At 42.0% G+C, this 19432-nt stretch overlaps 1 protein-coding gene across 5 annotated transcripts in view; it reads left to right on the top strand.

The window, feature by feature from the left end:
* Window positions 1–19432, top strand: part of crocc2 (ciliary rootlet coiled-coil, rootletin family member 2) — a 44547-nt gene that overhangs the window by 13037 nt on the left and 12078 nt on the right. For 4 of the 5 annotated variants that reach the window (XM_026157830.2, XM_080297750.1, XM_026157829.2 and 1 more), the window contains exons 4-23: window positions 2136–2303; window positions 2394–2477; window positions 3842–3945; window positions 4987–5131; window positions 5565–5671; window positions 6209–6415; window positions 7282–7399; window positions 7550–7639; window positions 7732–7866; window positions 8893–9092; window positions 9220–9402; window positions 9831–9975; window positions 10065–10211; window positions 10604–10834; window positions 15704–15897; window positions 16348–16475; window positions 17624–17793; window positions 17870–18049; window positions 18639–18773; window positions 18865–19008. In XM_026157830.2, coding sequence (XP_026013615.2) covers window positions 2136–2303; window positions 2394–2477; window positions 3842–3945; window positions 4987–5131; window positions 5565–5671; window positions 6209–6415; window positions 7282–7399; window positions 7550–7639; window positions 7732–7866; window positions 8893–9092; window positions 9220–9402; window positions 9831–9975; window positions 10065–10211; window positions 10604–10834; window positions 15704–15897; window positions 16348–16475; window positions 17624–17793; window positions 17870–18049; window positions 18639–18773; window positions 18865–19008 — 3015 coding nt within the window. The remainder of the gene's footprint in view (window positions 1–2135; window positions 2304–2393; window positions 2478–3841; window positions 3946–4986; window positions 5132–5564; window positions 5672–6208; window positions 6416–7281; window positions 7400–7549; window positions 7640–7731; window positions 7867–8892; window positions 9093–9219; window positions 9403–9830; window positions 9976–10064; window positions 10212–10603; window positions 10835–15703; window positions 15898–16347; window positions 16476–17623; window positions 17794–17869; window positions 18050–18638; window positions 18774–18864; window positions 19009–19432) is intronic. The other variant, XM_026157828.2, reaches the window with a different exon arrangement.

Below are 19432 nucleotides of genomic sequence, written 5' to 3'. Positions count from 1 at the left end.
TGTAGTGCTCTAGGGCCATGTGGTTTGTATTAGTGAGGACAGGGTGTCTGGCACCAGCATAGAGAGTGGGTGGTGCACAGGGAGTTTAGGTTGTATGGGGTTGAGAGGTTACAGGACATTTGGATTTCAGATACGGGAGAGAAAATGAGATTCCACAATGAGGAAGACCAGGACAGTATTGATATTATCACTCCTTACTCTGTCTTTAGCTTAATACTGCTGCTCTTTAGATTTTTAAAGCCAATCAAAATTTGACATTTTTGGTTTGGAATGTATTTCAATGAGCTAAAATACTTTGAATACGTTGAAATACTTTACTGAAAACAGTAATACTCGAAACCACAGAAACTGCGTAATGGTGATTGAGTCTAAGACAGCATGGCAGAGCTGGTTACTGGTATGAGTCTAGACCAGGGCTGCCCAATCCCAGTCCTCGAGAGCTACTATCCTGCAGCTTTTAGATGCATCCCTACTCCAACACAGCTGAATCAAATGGTTTGATTACCTCTTCAGCATGCCATCATGTTTGGCAAAGGCCTGATAACAAGCCATTCATTTGATTCGGGTGTGTGGGAACAAGGATGCATCTAAAAGCTGCAGGACGGTAGCTCTCGAGGACCGGGATTGGGCACCCCTGGTCTAGACAATGCCGATGAAGATGAAGCAGATGGAGACTTAGATGAGGCTCTTTGAACGACCAGGTTGAGGAAGACATGAAGAGGAGGTGGAGAGAGGTGCAGGGAACAGAGGCTGATTGGCTTGTTTGAGGCAGATAAGAAAATATCAGAACACAACAAAAGAAATGAGTTGACACCATAGGAAAATGGGAAATTATGTCACGGTTTGCCCTGGCAGACCGTGGGGATGTGTGGAAGGAGGACCCGAAACCTGGACTCTTTAGTGAAGACAGTGCGTTTATTTACAGTGAGGTAAATAACAGATGCATACAAAATTCCCGTTGCTTCCTAGACTCCCGTGTGTGTGTTCCCCTCCGTGCTGTCCTTCTGGTTCCTCGTTCCGCCTGCAGGAAAATAACAGAAGCAGCCGTCAACACTGACCCCCGCGGGCATACACGATCTGCACTACCGTACACTGACGCACACTAACTTGGGATGTAACGCAATGATCCCACACCGGTGGGGGCTCCAACACTCTCCTAAATAGCTCCCCCGACGAGCCCTGATCAGCAGCAGGTGTGTGGCAGGGACTTCAGGTGTGGCCAGTCCTCCAGCAGGGCCACACCCATTAGGCCTGCAAGTGCCTGTCATCCATCCTACAGCCACACACATATACACACACACCCTGCCTACACATACAATAAGTGGAACACAGACATGACAGCATTGTGCAGAAGACACACACATCACAAAATAATAATAATAATAATTATAATAATTATAGTCCACCCCGAGTCCCCGGAACCGGGTCCGTGACAAATTATGTGAATATTTTATACAGTAGCTACTGATTATATAAGATAGACCTGCATTCATCTATTTTCTGCCACATATCTGAGTCCAGGTTGCAGAGACAGCAGTCTAACCGGAGGTGTCCAGACCTCCTTCTCCCCAGTTACCTCCTTAAGCTGTCCAGGAGGGAAACTGACACATTCCCAAAGCAGGAAAGAGACATAATCCAGGATTGCTTCCCAGTTGGACGCCTGAAACACCTTATCTGGAACTTTAGGTTATGATAGAGCAATGAAAGCCCAAGCTCCATCCATATTACTGCACTGTTCCTTCTGCTCCATTCTTCCCCCACTCACTAACAAAACACCTGAGATACCTGAACTTTACTGCTTCTGTGTCTGCAGTAAACAGGAATACAAGAGTAATAGTCTATAAAATAAATAAATATTAAGGTAGCCTTTTGTTGCACTTTGCAAAAACTCCTGTCTTTATGAATAGTGGGTGATTTTACAGTGAGTACCATACAGCAGAGAGAGTTCAAGGCTTCTCTGAAACTCTATAAATAAAATAAAGTTTAGGTTTTATAGAGAAAAGACTTCTGAAACTTCTCAAAGTCCTTCTGATAAACTGGTAAATGAATTCAAAGGCCATGTGTGATGTGCACAATAATGTGCATCCTTCTAAGGCTCTGTTGCTTTGTTGTATTTGTTTGTTGCTCTACTCCAGCTTGATCAGATACTGATGTTGCAGCCAGCGGTGGACTCAGACCAGCACAGTGTATCAACAGAAGCCATGCAACCACAGAACAAGGAGAGAGCCTATAGGCAAAAACTGCTGGCCTATCAGGAAGCCCAACAGAGACAAGTCCAACTTGTTCAGAAGCTGCAGACCAAGGTAGCTAGAAATGGATCTCACAGTTTAGACACCTCTACACGTATGCCTTGAAGCTTCCTAACCATCCGTCTTGCATTTGTCTTATATAAGGTGATTCAGTATAAGAAGAGATGTGGGGAACTTGAAGAGCAAGTTCTGGAGAAGACTTCGGAAACTGAAAAGATGAGATTGTTGGTGTGTTTTTACGACAGTATTAGAATCAGTACTGCTTCGGTATAAATTAAAAATTTAAGTTTTATAAGCCTACTAGAGTCATCTAGAGGTTCATTTGCTCCTTACACCCAACTGACTGTTAAGCTGATGATGCATGTTTAAGACAATCTTATTAAGCTCTTTGTTTTTTATAAATTTCAAATGCAAATGAGCCTGATAAAGAAGGAATGTGGCACAATGCCGGGTGATATTGATAAAGTCAGTCTTAATTATTATCACAATTGCATTACAGTCAAATAATTAAAAAAGTAATGTTTTACATTTTTGCCCTTTTTAATCTCACACAAAATAATTATTCAAAATTAATTTAAATATAATTTAAAACTATTAGCTATTATAACTCAATCTGGAATTTATTTTAGAATCACGTTTAGGTTTTCAGACAAATGAGCATATTGTAAATGTATTGGGTTTGAGCAAATATTGGTATTTTACCTATACCATTTTACTACTCAATATACAGTATCACCATTACTAATGAGTTCACTGTTTAATAAGCAGTAGACTCTGTTTTTGTGTGATCTTTGTTAACTTGGGCAAAGTTAGATTTTTGATGCTTCTCTGCTCTGTGGACTTGCTTTCAGAAAGTACCACTTTTTTAGTTCCATTTATATAAAAGATGTATGTAGCCTCTGTGACCCACTGGTTTTTAACACTGAAGCTTTAGTGTTAGCATTTGTCTGCTCCGTGTTGCTTGTCTTGGATGCAGGAGTAACCTTATTTTGAATTTTATTAGCTAGCTAGCACTAACAAGCTTTGTAAACAAGCCATGTCCAGAAATTGTACAGATGCACAAACACAACATCTTCTAATTAGTGATAAGTAATATAAATAAAACACTACAATTTCCCTCACCAAAAGTTAAGCACAATCTTCCTGGGTGGTCTGTACCAAGAAAACCCTATTAAAATGATTTTTAAAAAATGGCTGAGGTTAAGTGTACTGATTTCACTGAGGCCTGAGGGCAATGATTGGCTAAAGCCGCCCGTGTGGGAACACCTATAAATCAAAGATACCAGGCTGTAAATTTTAGCTCAGTTTTGGTACTAACCTCAAGTGGCCATTAGAGGAACTGCATTTATTGGCATTGTCTTTTACCCCTGGAAAATGTCAAACACTAAATGTACTGCATTATATAGTGTATAAGCTGTTTTAGACACACAGGTAAACTTTATTATGTCCCACTTTTATTCAAATGCACTTAAATGTATCAGATTGCAAAGCCCACGCAGAGACTTTTGATTAGTACACTGTAATTATGGTGATTTTTGTATATGGCCTCATGGTTATCAGGATGCCCGTAGTAGTTTTGTGTGTTTGTTCAGCTGCAGGGCCACCTAGACAAAGTCGAGTACCTGCAGCGGGTTGAGCAGGATCTCAACGTAGCTATCCAGAATAAGTCAGCTCAGCTGGAAGAGGAACAGAAAAGGTGAGTGGTGGGCACTATGCAGTGGAGGTACCCATGTTACACAGGCAATAAAAAAACTGTGTCTTCTACTCATAATTAATACATAACACTGTAAAAAGTGCACAAAGTAAAAATCCATAAATCAGAAAAGCTGTATCAGAAGGGAGGGATGCAAGAAATTTGCTTCTGTTTTCTTTTTCTGTTTCGTCTTGAGAAGCAGAAATCAAGTTGAAATATTTCTGAGAAATGTTTGGATCAGAGATATTCCCAGTAGTCGCTCGAGCTTCCCTGCAGTTCTTCCTTTCCCCGTGCTGCAAGGGAGAGGCTGAAACCTGCCCTTGGCAAATGACCTCGGCATCCAATTTGTCAGAGAAAATTAGTGGGACTGTTTTGACTCTGTTCTCCAGAACATTTTAATAATGCTCCACATTAAACGTGGGCCAACCTCTGGAGCCGAGGCCAGATTTTAATGCCCAGTGATTTATACAATTATGGAGCTTTATTTGAAATACCCGTGGTGCAAAGTCTGCCAGCAATCAGTCATTTTTATTGCCTAAATATCTCACTTATTGCAGAGTTACCAAGCTCTGTTCACTTTAGCACTTTGTGTAATATAAGTATAGTGTAGAGATAAGTCCCACAGCTACCACTTACAAGTCCTCATTATTGAATCCCTCTTTCCTCACATGTCAGTTCCCTTTTAACTCGATATCATCCCATTCATGCAAACAAGGGTTTGGCTGCCTCTCAGACAGATAACCAAGCAAAACAATGTAGCGTGCTTTACTGTAAGAGGGTGTGTGTTGAGTGTGAGAATGATGTAAACATTTGGTAAATGACTCTACAGGCAGATCTGGTTGATATTAAATCTTATTCAACACAGATATTGTAAAACTGTCACATATGTTTACCCTGTAAGCGCAGCTGGCAAGTGTGGATCTAAAAGAAATATATGTTTGAGTGATAATGCTGACTATAAGAAGTTTGGGTTCTGTGACAGGGTTTATAGGAGGCTGTCAACACGGCTATTTGTCACTTTGTCATACGATGGGTTTTTTCCAGGAGTGCCAGCCTCAGCCAAGTGAATTCCATGCTGCGGGAACAGCTGGACCAGGTGGGCACTGTCAACAAGGGGCTAACCGAGAGCTTATGGAAGGCCCGTGAAGATGCCGAGTCGTGTGATACTCGTTTGCGGAGAGAGCAAGAGGTGAGAAAAACCTCAGGAATGAGGTGCTTGAGGCAGAAAGGCAACGGGGTTCATCCCTTTCTGTATAGAGATTGTGCAATTAAACTCCTGTTGAGTTCACATGGGGTGGGAATTCCATTCATAGCCAGTTTTGTCAATTCATTCTCATTCCCTGTTCATTTCACTGCTATGATTTTTGAGTTGTTGTTTCCTGTGAAAACATTCCAACTGCTGAGGGGGAGGAAAATTTTGTGCAAACAATCTGGCGTTCGTGCTGTAAATGGGCTACATCTGTTGATTCAGGGAAATCCAATTATTTGTATGTTTGCCAGCGTGAGTCCAGGAGTTCTATTATTGCATCTGCTTGGGATCACAATAAAATTAAAGGTTGCTATAAGCAGCCCACACCACCTTAACGCCAGGTTCTACTCCGGTTTGCTGCTTGTCTCTGCAGACGTGTGCCTCCCGGTTGAGTCGGGAACAGGCTCATGTCAGAGCGCTGTGGCGCCAGGCCGCCTCCCTGCGGAGCAGTTTCACCCAGCTAAGGACGTTCACTGACAGGTGAGTGTGGCGTGCTGCCAGAATCCCTCCGGCAAGTCAGAATTCCACAAAACCCCCACCTTCTCCTGTGAGTCTCACAACTGTGACAACAATCCACCTCTCTCAGCCACACATCAAAGTGGAGCAGGTCAACAAGGTCATTGGCCCCTGCTTATTGTTTCTCACTGTGGGGAAATACTGCTCAAGGTGCCTGCACTCACTGTTAAAATCATCCATCAGGACGAAGCCTAAGCTGTTGTCTTCAGGGAGACTTGGCTTCTATAGTGCTGAACCACTGTATTGTAGAGTACTTTGCTTTTATAGTCAGTGCTCAGTTCATAGACAGCTTTGTCATGTCAGATGCTGAGCTGCAACTTAAACTTAAGACACTTCAAAGAGAGCTCAGTTCTCAGAGCTTAATCATGAGAGGCATTCATCATCTTTTTAAAAAAAAATTAGGATAAAAGTTTGCAACTGAATGTAACCATCATCCGCTTTTCTTATGCTTTAAATAATTTCAAATGTCATAACACATTCTGCAATCCTTATTTTCAACAGAACTCTGTCTGATATGCGTACCGAGTGTGTCGCAGCTAGCCGGCAGCTGCACGCTGCCTGTATGAATTTAGAGGCCAGAGTAACACAAGGAAGCCCCTGTGGTGGTGTGGAGATGTCCGCTCTGGAGAGGCAGCTGAAGGACAAGCTGAAAGAGGCTATGCAGCTTCAGGCTCAGTGCGATGCAGAGAAAGTCAAACTCAATTCCAGGTAAAGGCCTCCCCAAGTACAAATGTCAAGATTAAAGTCAACGTGTCAAGATTAAGTACAAGATGGTAAAGTTAAAGTCAACATCTCAGAATTAATGTCGGGATGTCAATATTAATATCAAGAACAAAGTCGAGATGTTTAGATAAAAGTCAAGATGATGAAAACGAGGTGAAATCTACTGAGTTAACTTTATTCTTGAAATGTAAAGTGTAATATTGACTTTTTACTTTTTCTCTCAAAGCTTTAACTTTATTCTCAAAATGCCAAAACTCTTCTTCCTCTAACTTTTATTTTTTCAGCTCAGCTTTATTCCTGACATTTCAACTTTTTATTGACTTTATTCTCAAAAAGCAACATACCTAAAAGAAATCTACCATGTCTGTCTTTTAACTTAATGTGGTTCTTGTGTTCCTTTGTGAAAATGTCCTATGGTTACCTTCATTTTGTTTAACAACCATCCACCGCTGGTTTCAGACTGAATATAGTAACTGAGTAACTCAATCTGTGGGTTAGACTAACTGCTCTGGGCCGTCACTATTCCATTTTCATAAACTGAAACAGGAATACTGGCTTCAAGGTCATGTGCAGTGCGATTGGTTGATCATTTAGGAAATTCTTATTTTTCTATGCCTGAATGAAAAGACAAGTATAATCCTTTTGATGAAACCCCAAACCTTTATATATGGAGTAAATCTAGTTCTTTTATCTAGTAATGGGAATCAAGTCTTTTGTGCCATCTCTTGTAGACTATGAGCAGAACATGATAGCATTGATGGTCTAGAGGGAGGAGTACATCCCAGTCTCTTTCTGTCTTCTCCTTGATGTCTCCTGAACTCTCCTGAACCCTCTTTTCATGGTCTATCTAGAATCCTGGAACTGACCGACACAATGAAGCACCTCCAAAGCCAGAACAGTGAGAAAGATATCAGCCTCAACACCATGCAGATCAGTCTGGACAGGATGGTAGGACCTTGGGAATATATGGTAGGAGGTGACAGATAGCTAAATAGTCTCTAGTCTGGACCTGAGGCTTGATAAAGTCCATAACTTCCTAGTCTAGAGGGCTGCAGTCTGGGGAATGTCAGACTTACTCCATGTACGCTGCTTATCTGACTTAAATGGTTTCCTGCTCAGGAGACAAGGCGAACCGAGGATAAAGCAGAGATGGAAATACTCCACACAGAGATCCAAGCCCTCCAAAAGATTTTACACCATGTTCACCAGGTCGGAACAAAACAAAGTAGTGAATTAGATTGTGAAGCTGTTATGCAATGAAGTCAATAATGCCTTTTATTTTTACTATAATTTCTTTATAGTTAGTGAGCAGTGAGGGGGACGGCTGTGGCCCTGAGAGTGTGTCATCCTCGCCTCTTCATGGCCGTTCTCCTCTTAGGAACGCTACTGTGATATCAGTACAGAATGCTCTCTCCAAACACCAGAAACAAACACAGGTATAACAGTTATCTAACACACAGTCTGTGCGCTTCTTCTAATTTATATCTGAAAAAGTCAAACTTTTGGGCATATACTTGTAGTATGTAATTTCAAAGAAACAACAATCTCCCCACTTTGTAATAACAGTTTTGTGTTTATAAACACACGTAGCACATGTGTTTATGTGTTAAGAGTGTGTTTGCCTTGCAGGTTTGTGTCTTTGATTACATGCTTTAACATTACCTAGTCCTCTTATCCACAATGAACTTTAAATAGTTTAAATAGTTTATTGCCTATAAATGGAATGAGCTACACAAAACTGTGAGGACATTAACTACTACTATAAGCTACTATGAAGTGATTTTTTTTTTCATTTTTTTACTTTTTCTGTGATCATTATTTGTCATATTTGTCAACTTAAAAAAGTTAAAACTTAAAAAAAAGTTTAAAAAGTTAAAAAGTTAAAAAAGTTCCTACCTCAGCTGGACTGATCAGAATCAGCTGATTTGTTTTTAGGGTGTTTAATAAAGACATGAAAAACTTTCATACCTTCACATTCTGAATATTTTCCAAGTAACAGAGCCACAAAGCACATAACGGAAACTTCGCAGGTTCAGAGTCAGTTCATTTTTGCAGCATTTTTGAGCCATTGTAGCTTTACAAATCCAGGAGAATGTGAAATTTTCAGGGCTGAAAAACACATTTAAGATCTGTTGATGCAACGTGGAAATGTAGTACTTTTACATCCTCTGCAAGTGTCACAGTCTAAACTCAGAATCGTGGGTTTGAATCCTTTGGCTTAAAGCGCCTTAAAGTGACTGTTGTTGTGACTTGGCGACTTGTTGTAATGTGGCGTTGTATGGGTAGAATTTAATGAATTGTATTGGCGATTCTAAATCAGCTTCAGGTATGAATGAGTGTGAATGGTTGTCTGTGTCTCTCTCATTGTTTCTTCTCATGTAACTCTGTGTTATGTGAATTTTTATGTTGCAGCCTTTCAAGCATAAAAAGCTCAATCACTCACACTGACATATAACCTGCAGGAGCTACGTGCACGTTTGGGGGCTGCTCTGGAGCAAGTGGATACACTGCGCGAACACCAGCAAGAGAGGGACGCTGAGAGGAGAGAGTTGGAGCAGAAGATTCAGGATGTGAGGCGGGAAAGTCAGGAGGATAAAAAAGCTCTGGAAGAAAGCCTCAGGGACAGCAACAGATATCACCGCTCACTGGCGCTCATCTCCAGGTACATCCTCACCAAGTACTTCTACTTCTTTTTCTTGACTACACTTTGATTTTGGCATTTAGAAAGCTATTGAACATGCTTTGTCTCTTTCATGTCCACTGCTTATTTCTTTCACGACATCACACAGTGAAAAAAGCAGCCTGGAGAAGCTGCTGTCGGGGCTTCAGCAGGAAGTGGACTCCCAGCGTGCTGAGATGGAGGTACTACGGAGCTCCTCGCTAGAACTTCAGAGACAGAGGGATCTCCTGAGGCAGCAAAGGGAGGATCTAGAGATGCAGCTGGCACGCCAGAACACGGAGGCCCAAAGAGGGTACAGCAAGATCACAGAGAATGACCATTACACAAAGCACATCCTGACAGGCATGATTGTTTTCAAGCCCCATTTGTTTAGAGTTCAGATCAGTAACACATGTCATTCTCCAGCCGGCAATGCACCCACATGACATTTGGATGAAAATGTAAATGATTTACATAGCATTACTGAACTCATGCATGAGGGATACTTTTCTTTCCCATTTTCAGGGTTTCTTGGGCTAAAAAATTTGATTAGCTGAGAATTGGAGAAGGACATGCAATTGAACAAAAAACAAGAAAAACAGAAAAAAGAAAACTCGGCACTTATGCCAACATTTCTTCATTTTTTTTTAAAGTACAGATGGATTACTGTTAAAGGGATCGTGTGTGAGACCAGCAGAACAGTGGTGGGGAGTTAAACATGTGATATAATTTCTGTTTCAGTGAGAGGAGTTTGCAGGAGCTCGAAGGGAAGCACTCGGATCTGCGCAGGGAGCTTGTGATGGTGAAGGAGGCTCTGAGCCAAATCACCCTGCAGAAGGAGGTGTTGGAGGATGACAAGGCCAGCCTCACTCTGGCTCTCTCCAAGGTTAACAACTCAGCTCCTCAGCGCAAGTTTTGCAAAGTTTCTCTGAGATCTGTCATAATTCTTTTAATATTATTTGAATCACTCTGCAGATTGAGTCTCAGAGTGCTGCGCAGGAACTGGCCTTCAACAAACTCCAGAATCAGGAGGCGGCGCTGAAAGATTCTCTCGACAAAATGGCCGCCCTTAGTGAAGGCTTAGCAAAAGACAAGGTGGAGCTCAGTCGTATTCTGCTGGAGGTCAGTAGCCATGCAGTTCCCCCATAACATACAAAAAAAGTAGAGAGCACGAGGTGAGATGACTAACTTGCTCTGCTGTGTGCTGCACTGTGAGTCACAGATCTGTCATCAGGTGCTCCCAAACTTACAGTATATAAATCATATAACTAATATATAAAGACTATAGGGTTGATTTTGATCAAGAGCATATTATTTGATATTATTGACTTGGAAAATTTCTCTTGGTCTCACAAAGTCATATAGCTCTACTCTATACCTGCAGTTTTTGTATCCTGGTGATTGCTGAAATTAAAGTTAATTTAGAAAATAAATAAGTGCCCAGAGGTGTAACCAAGCAGACTTGCTACTAGAAGGAAAGGAAGTAAAATGAAATATCCTGGCTTCCCTTCCAGACAGAAGGAGAGAAGAGGGAGCTCTGTGAACGTAGACGGGAAGCCGAGGCGGAGCGGGCAGCAGCCAGAGAGGATGCAGCGCGGGCACAAAAGGAGATGATGGATCTGCTCGCCGAGAAGCAAGCCCTGGAGAGCTCCCACAGCCACTTGCAGGATCTCTGCCAGAAGCTAGAAGCAGAGCTGAGTCTCCTGCAGAAGGAGAAAGCTCAGGCCCTGGAGAAGCGCTCGCAGGTCAGGCCGCTCACGCTCCTCCCTACTCCCGACGCCTTGGAGAATTGGCTGATGTTATTAACAGCTTTCAGCAGGTTCACGGAGCTTGTTGTCACATTAAAATGCATAGGAGGTCCTGGATGCATCTGCTGTGTTTTTTCCTCTCACATTTGATATGCAGCGCTCCACTGTGTGTTTTATATGTAACTTGGGACATAACAAGCAGAGGACCTTGGTGAACAAATGTGAACTGGAAAAGATAAATAGACAGACATATAATATCCAGCAGGAGTTTTGGTGAAAGCAGCAATAAATTAACACCTAAAGTATTTCCATTCTTCCTCAGCAGATCCAGATCCCCCTGTTCCGTCCTCTAAAGAATGAAAAGAATCCTCTCCTGCTGTATTATCTGTTCTGAATGTGAAACTGGGATATCCATGTTGATCTGAGCAAAAATATAACAAACCTAAAAAATCTGACAAATTCCATCCAAACATTTTTAGATAGCTTATCTGTAAAAATAAATCAAACTTGGATGAAGCAAACCCTGTAGCGGCATGCATCGCACTGAGCTCATGTTTCATCCCCATATTGGGGGCCTACACACATCCATAACATTGGTGTAATTCATCCACTTGAATATTTACCTAAGGAGAGGCTGAAAGACATTGTGTGCTAATATTTAGTTAGTGTGAGTTCATTTTTTTTGTTTGGTCCAAAATCAAATTATAGTGATTGTTGCTTTTCAAACATTCTGCCGCAGTGAAATATTAGAAGTAGCAGGGGTTGGTTAAATATAGTGTGCTAGTGTGTCAGTAACTGGTACAGTATATTAGGGTCGTTCTGAGTACTTACTGATAAGACTAATCACACCTTAAACACTGGTCAGCACCAATTAATAGTTTCAATACACTGCACCAACTTATTGTCTCTGATGTAGAGGAACACAAACAGCCATTGATGCAATGCATGTTTGACCGGTTTTCTAATAATTCACTGGTGGAAACTTCAAAAGTGTCTTTTAAGTTAAACTTCAAGACTCAGCATGTGGAATAGGTGGCTACTCAGAACAAGTTACAGCACTGGAAAGACTTCATATGGAATCACCCGACTAGTGTCGTGTGAAAAAGCAAGTTTAGTACAGCCAGTTAATATCTAGCTTGTAGAACCACCTTTATATAAGCAATAAGTTGATTGTTTTTTTTGTATGATATTTTCAGTCTTTCGCATGGTTGTGGATGAATTTTGGCCCGCTCTTCTTTACAGGGTTGCTTCAGTTCATTGTGGTTTGCAGGTGTTTAAATATGCGCAGCTCTCTTATGGTCTTGAAGCCTGGACTTTGAGTTTGTCATTGCAAAACCGTGATTCCTTTTTTTCTCCCACTCTGTTGTACATTTGCTGCAGTTCTTGGGGTCATTGTACTGTTGCATGAGCCAGTTTGGGCCAAGCTTTGGCTTTCATACAGATGGACTCACATTTTACTCTAAAAAACTTTGGCATGCAGATGAGTTCGTGGTTGATTCTTTGACTGCAAAGTGCATCACATCATCAGCCCTCCTTCATTGTGTTGACAGTTGATATGAGATTTTTGTGCTGTGTTATTTTTCTCCAAAAGGGGTGGTGTCTTATGGTCAAACATCTCCCCTTTGGTTGTGTCTGTCAAAAGATGCAAGTTTGTGAACAAATTGTGGTGTCACATTGGTTGTAGAGAAGAGGCTTCTTCTTGCCAACCCTTCCAAATAAGCCATACTTGTTCTTTTTTTGCCCCCCTTGTACTTCGATGAGTCTTTACACACTAACTAAGGCTGTAGAGAGATGAGACAGTCTGACATTGGGGTGAATTCACACTTCTGGGAAGGCTTTGGTTGTGTGTTAACACACACTGTAATGCTCCAGATCAGACAAAATTTGTACTTTTATAAAAGCTGTTGACACTTAATAGTGATCTACTAATTAAGTGCATCTTTTTAACATATGGCTGCTACCTACCCTTTTAATTCCTACAGAAGCTGTGAGAGTGGAACCCTGTGAAGCTTCTTTCTCCATATGTGTATATTGTATGTATTATATTTTGTATAAAAGAAAAAAAATGTAAGGTTGGACCCGGGAAGCTTTATTCACAGTAAGACAAGAAAAGATGGGCGTGTGTTACTCAGGTGGCTGCTAACAGCGGTAATGGAGCTCTGGGAGAATCTTTGAAATGGGAGAGAATCAGTTAATGAAGTCCAGAGCTGTGAGGTTGCCTGAGATTGCTTAATGATTCTCAGCTTAGAAATCTTACTTTGTCCAGGGAGAAGGGTGAGACAAGGGAGGGGTAGCTGGTAGGCAGGCTGGCAAATACTTGTTTCCAAAGAAAGTCAGAAAACATGAATGCAGATGAAGAACAAATCCGACTGTGGTCTTTTGACTCCACTATAGGCAGCAGGGAGGTTTCAAAAGCAGTAAAGCAGGAACTCCAGGAGGTAAACTGGGAAGCAGATCAAACGCAAGAGTTACTTTGCGAAACTTGCAGAAATCTCAGTTACACGAGGTTGGCCGATTTACCACCAAAGTGGAGGCGACAATCTGGTGGAGACACTGCCACAGCCGGTCCTTAAGTACCTAGTACTGATGAAGGTAATGAGTTGCATGTGTGCAGAAACAAACCCGAGAAACGACAGCTCTGCCCAGCTCTTCACCTGAGAGCAAGACAGAGAGAGAGAGAGAGAGAGAAACCGACAGCATATACTCATATGAACTGAAAGCTCTTGTGCTTATTATAGAAGCAAATCAATATGCTTTTAAATTAAAATAAAAAACAAACCTTCCCTCAAAATGATTCAGTCCATTCTTCAACTTATTTTCTTTGCAAACTTAAAACAAAGGATGTGTGAGACATTTATTATTTATTTTTGGAACCATTTTGTTAGTTCCATTATTTCACGGTTGAATCATGTTTCAGTGCAGTTACTATACTGTTACGGGGCGCTGTGTCTCCTAATGAATGTTTATGGAGGCAGGAGGTCTGTCTAAATTTAAAATCATTAGAGCCAAATTTTTTAGTGGTTTAGTATTTATTTCTGCTAGAATTTTCATGTTTCACAGGGTTCACCCACCTAAAAGGTTCATTGTCCTCCCCAAAAGACACATCACTGTAGTTTCCAGGTCTGAAATCTTAAACCAAAGAAATTATTTAAACTCGCAATCTTTGTAATGGCCTCCAGGGGGCCACAGCTCTAGTTCCAAAAAGACTCCATATATAGATGTCTGTGTGAAAATAGCCGTCAGCTCCTCTACTCTGTGACCTCAGGGAACAATTTACTAATTGATTGCTTTTTTTTAGGCCATATTCAATCAAACATGAACTTTATTTGACAAATTGTGATGAGTTTTGGAGTCGGAAAAGGGGGTATAATCATGAGATAGTCCTCTGTTTCACAGTCAGATCTGCCCCTCATTTCAAGACACTAAGATGGCAACAGGACTTCACTAACCACTGGTTGAAGTCATGGTGTCCCTCTCTCCACTCCTCTGCTACCCTGTGTCTTCTTCAGTTTGGATATTGCTGAAATACAAGTTGTTCAAAAGGCATCTCTGAACCACATCAGCTAATTTGCTTTCAGATGGAAAGGAGCAGCAGCGCTAAACTCAAGGGCTATGTTGGTTGCCCTGTTTAAAGGCTGACCCAGACACCCTTCAGATGAACCTCACCCCGCCCCCCACATAGCAAGCAGGTCTGGCCCGGATCTGGTATCAAGCCGGCACTGCTGGCTGACTTCTGGCACGATAAGACATATGTCATCCAGATATGGGTCAGGTCTGGCAATGTAGCCACTGTTTGTGCGATGGAATGCCATATCTGGCCGATTGTGGTTTGGTTTATGTGGCCCAGGCTCATAGAAAACAGGTCTGGCCCGGATCCGGCATCAAACTGGCACTTCTGACTGACCGGTGTCATGGCAGGGTGTATGTCAACCAGATGTGGGCCAGGTCTGGCAATGATGGCACTATTTATGTTCCTATTTTCCTATTTTAGTTAGAAGATCCAAATGTCTTGTTGCAATACTATACTGCTATGGTAGCCAAAGTTTCAAATGCAGGTTTGACAGGTTTGTGAGTGGGCACTTTATCCAAAACCTATTGAGGGTTTACTCATGTTTACCACTGGGTGGTTGTAGCTCAGGAGGTAGAGCAGGTCACCTACTGATCGGAAGGTTAGTGGTTCGATCCCTGGCTCCTCCAGTCTGCATGCCAAGAGTGTGAATGTGTATGAATTTAGTTAGGAAGCACTCGGTTTAGAGAAAATGGGTGAATGTAGCATGTTGTATAGAACACTTTCAGTAATCTTGAATAGTGAAAAGCGCTACATAAGAATCAGTCCATTCACTGTCTGAACAGAGTTTTGTCATGTTACTTTTGAACTATTATGCACATGTTGTTATTACATGGCTTGATTAAGGTACACATTAGGCTGACATCTGGGGCCAGAGCTGAAACTTCTGGGCAATAACAGGGCCACCAGTGTGTCTGCAACTGGTCTTGTGCTGGCCCATGTGTGGGCCACCTCTGGCAAACCTGATCTGGGCCACCGAAGGGCCGTCATTCTTTGCAGTATGTGGGCCATGTGTAAGCACATTGTGTGGGCCAGATCCAATCCATACCAATGTTGCTATGTGGGCCCTTATATCCATGGTTTTTCTTTATTTCATTCCTTCAGTTGCCACACGCAGGTCGTGGCCATAGGTGAAGGTATCCATCTGTCTCCCACTTGTCACGAACAAGACTCTGGCTGAAAATAATCAAAAATGTATTTGTCATAAGTCTGTTGTGAATTGCAAATGCAATATTTTAATGTTTATAATGATGTTGTGTAAAGAAATGTTTTTTTTTTCTGCCTGTGCTCATCTCCAGGTCAAAAGGCAGTTGCAATCTGTGACAGAGGAGCTGTGTGCGTGCAAGAAGGAGCTTGAGACACAGACCGCAGCCATAAAGAGAGCTACCCATGACAGGGAGGAGTTGGCCAAGGACAAGGCAGCTCTGGATGTCAAGCTAAATTCCGCTGACCGAAAGGCCTGTGGTTTCACGCAGGAGCTGGTTGCATTGAGGTCTGTGTGTGTGTTTGTGCGTATTTGTTTGTGTGGTTGGACCTCTGAAATGTTTGGGACCAATTTGATATTTAAAACCAGCTTCACCAGTTTGTTTTTTAGCATTTGCATTCAGCATAAATTGGAGTTAGGCTTGTATCAGTAATGTTTAGTTTGAGAGTGCAAGGAATGAATGTAAGTGAGCACAGTGTCCTCAAAAGCATGGGTGTATCTCTGTGTGTTTGTTTAAATAAAACCAACTGCCGTCGGGTATTTACGGTCATTTTGACTTTTTTAAACAAATTTTACTTTCTAAAGCGTAGCGAGTCTCGTGTAACAAGAGTCTTTAAGTAACATGGTTTTATTTGGAAACTACGCTTGTGATGGATTATTGGGTTTTATGACCTTCTACACCTAAAAGGTTCAAAGGTCTTTTTTCAGCACTCAAACCGTTTTACCACTGTGTTGCAGAGCAGAGAAGGAGTCCCTGGAGACGGCCCTGTTCGAGAGCCAGGAGCTTGCCTCGTCTCTGGAGGCCGAGCGCTCCAGGTTGGAGGGGGAGAGGCGCGGCTTGCTTTCAGCTAACGAGGCCTTGACGCGTGAGTAGCCCTCTCCCTCAGAGACCCCACTGTTCTCTTTGCCAAGCCCCCCGGCCGTGAAGCCTTTCCAGCAACCCACAAGAGATCCATATTTCAGCTGTGAGCTCTGCAACAGCTGGGCTGCAGCATCACTGGAGCTGCTTTCTCAGCTGACCAGGGTCTCACCACTCTGCACAAACATACGCATGAATCAGATAAGCAGGGGTTAAAGTGAACTGAAACGATCCAGAACAGCCCTGCGGCAGCTTTAGTTGATCAGTGGTTATATCTGATAGGCAGTTTAATACATATTATTATAAATTAAGTTAATTTTCTCTGTGCCGCAGTCTGGCTTTGCTTACAGTTGATGCCATGGAGACACTTGCTCAACAAATCAGAAAATAATATTATCCCATGGTCACGCCTGCATACTTCACACACATCCTTTTAGACTCCCCTGCAGATGTGGTATTTTTCTTTTCTTGCTATAAAACAAGTACCACAGGACGGGAGTGAGTATAATTTTTTTTTCTTTTAAGTGGCAGGTAAACCTAAATTAAACTATTCAAACTTCATCAAAAACAAAAAACCTGCTGTAACTGAAAAATGTTATGTTTGGGAACGTCACTCTCAGAGATAGGAAGGTTATTTTGAAGAGTAAACATGCCTCAACAAGAGATATTTGACAAACACATTTAAAGCTTGCATGTAATGTTACCACTTTTTTCAGAGATAGTGTAAAAGGTCTTAAATTGAACGATAATGAGTTTCTGTTTCTTAAAGGTTTTTTATTTAAGTTTCTGTGCGTTTAACAGCTGCAGTTCAAACTGGTTAGTTTGACTTACCGTGGTAAAGCGTGGCGCTTGTGGTGTCCATGGTCAGTGTTTGGTTAGGTATTGGGTAACAGTTAAGTTTGAATTTAAGCTAATTTTGCCAAGTTCCACTTTTATGCTAGCTTTATGTAACATCCACTTACGCTGCATTTCGTATTGTATTAGTTTGTCCTTTCTGTCCACTGCACCTCAAGATCTTTGGGTCTACAAATGAGTGCCATTAAGCTAGCATGTTCTTTGATAAAAACTCTGAATAAAATATTGCTGCTTCTGTAACATCAGTGGTTTTTAAAGTTTGTCTGCAACTGAGGTACATGGATGTATTTACCTGTGCAGGTGAAGCTGCTCAGATGCGAGCAGATGCTGAACGGCAATGTGCACAAGCAAAAGAAGAAAGAAGTAAGTTGGAGGAAAAGCTGGCTCAAGTTGAGAGGAGTACCCTGCTGACTTTGACCAGCAAACAGCAAATTCACAGAGAGCAGCTCGAAGCAGAACGTCAGCAGAAGGTGCACTTTGAATTTGCTGGTCTCACTGTCTATTAATCTGTTAATTGTACTGAAGTGTCTGTTTGCTGGTCCTTAGGAGCAGCAGCGTGCAGAGCTGATGCTTCAGCGGGAGCAGGCCGAGGAGCAGCTGCGCAGACAGTGTGAGGAGCTGCGTGCGCACAGCCAGAAGGAGCTGCAGCAGGTGCGAGAAGAGCTGGCCAGGCTGAAGCAGGAGTTCGGCCAAAGTCTCCTGCAGGCTGAGAATGAAAAGCAGCAGGTACATGAGGTGGTCTTTGCAGGTTTCTTATGGTTCTTATGATTGTCAGTGATGTTTAAAATGTTTGTGTATTTGAAGGTAGGCCAGGGGACGACATCGCAATTCTGAGCATGCAGAAGATCTGCAGATGAAATATAAAAGGACTGGAAGATAATACAATTCCTAAAGAAAGCAGAAGAAGCATGAGTTACAACAGAAAAATGAGTATGCAGAATACAAACAGGGTTACAAACAGGGTTGCGTGCAGGTATAACCAGTGAGAGGAGGAAAAACACAATCAGGTGAAGGCAATCAAGGAAACATGAAGAAAGGACCTTAAAGTAAAGGAGAATAGCACAGAAAAACAATAGTTAAAGTAAACCAGGAAGTGGAAATGAGGAAGACAAAGGTTCAAATTCATTGGTAAGACAGAGGGAGACAAAGACAGGGAAAGAGTGCAGACACTAGGACAATATAAAAATTACTGACAGTAAATGACAAGTACGAACTGTGGAACCGATTTCTTTTTGTCCAAGAACCAGTGGCCAAGTCAGCTTCTTTTTCTGAGCTACGTATGAATGATTCTGACCTCGCAGTGTGTTTTGATCAGGCTTTGTCTCAGATGGAGGCAGAGAAGGCTGTCCTCACAGAGAAGCTAGCATCCCTGCGAGAGGACCTGGCCACAGCGGAAATGGATATGGAACGCCTGCAGAGGGAATCACTTCGCAAACAGGAGCAGGACAAGGTAAAAATATGACGGGAGCATACTGGCTCTGTTCACGTTTCCTTGCCGTGTTGTAACTCGGCTGACCGGTTTGTGTTTTCATATGCTGCAGAACCAAATGGCTGTCCTGCAGTCTGAGCTGCGTGAACTGCAGCTGCATTTTGAAGAGTCTTTGAACTCGCATGAGAGTGACAAAAAGAGTCTCACTGAGCAGGTCAGAGAGTTGAACCAGCAGAGAGAGCATGCGCAACAGGAGGTAGGAACTTTTAAAAAAAGTTGATGTAAGATTTTAACTTAACCTATTTTGAGTTTATTCTCACGAGTATCATAGATCAGACCAATCTGTATTCACTGTAATACATAATCATTGTGAATTAAATACCAGCCACAGGTACCAACCAAAGGACCCTGAAACATTACTTGTTTTCTGTGATTATACTTTCACCACATAATATCTAGGAAGGTACCGTGTCTCTTGTTTTTTTGTTTTTTTAAATATATGGTGTATCAGTTGGCTCTCACTAAATTGGCACAGGTTTGTACAGTAGTGTCACAGAAATGGTTCGGAAACTTTTAGTTTGTTTGGCTTGGCATTGGATGGGAGACCTTTCATCTGCTTCTGCTGTGAGGGAGAGTTTGCACCAATTTGTACCAGTACAAGCGAGAGCCATTTACCATAA

Source organism: Astatotilapia calliptera, chromosome 23 (genome assembly GCF_964374335.1).
Source record: "Astatotilapia calliptera chromosome 23, fAstCal68.1, whole genome shotgun sequence".
In the NCBI taxonomy this organism is placed as follows: Eukaryota; Metazoa; Chordata; class Actinopteri; order Cichliformes; family Cichlidae; genus Astatotilapia; species Astatotilapia calliptera.
The sequence above is the reverse complement of the archived record's forward strand: the minus strand, read 5'-3'. Positions and strand labels throughout refer to the sequence as shown.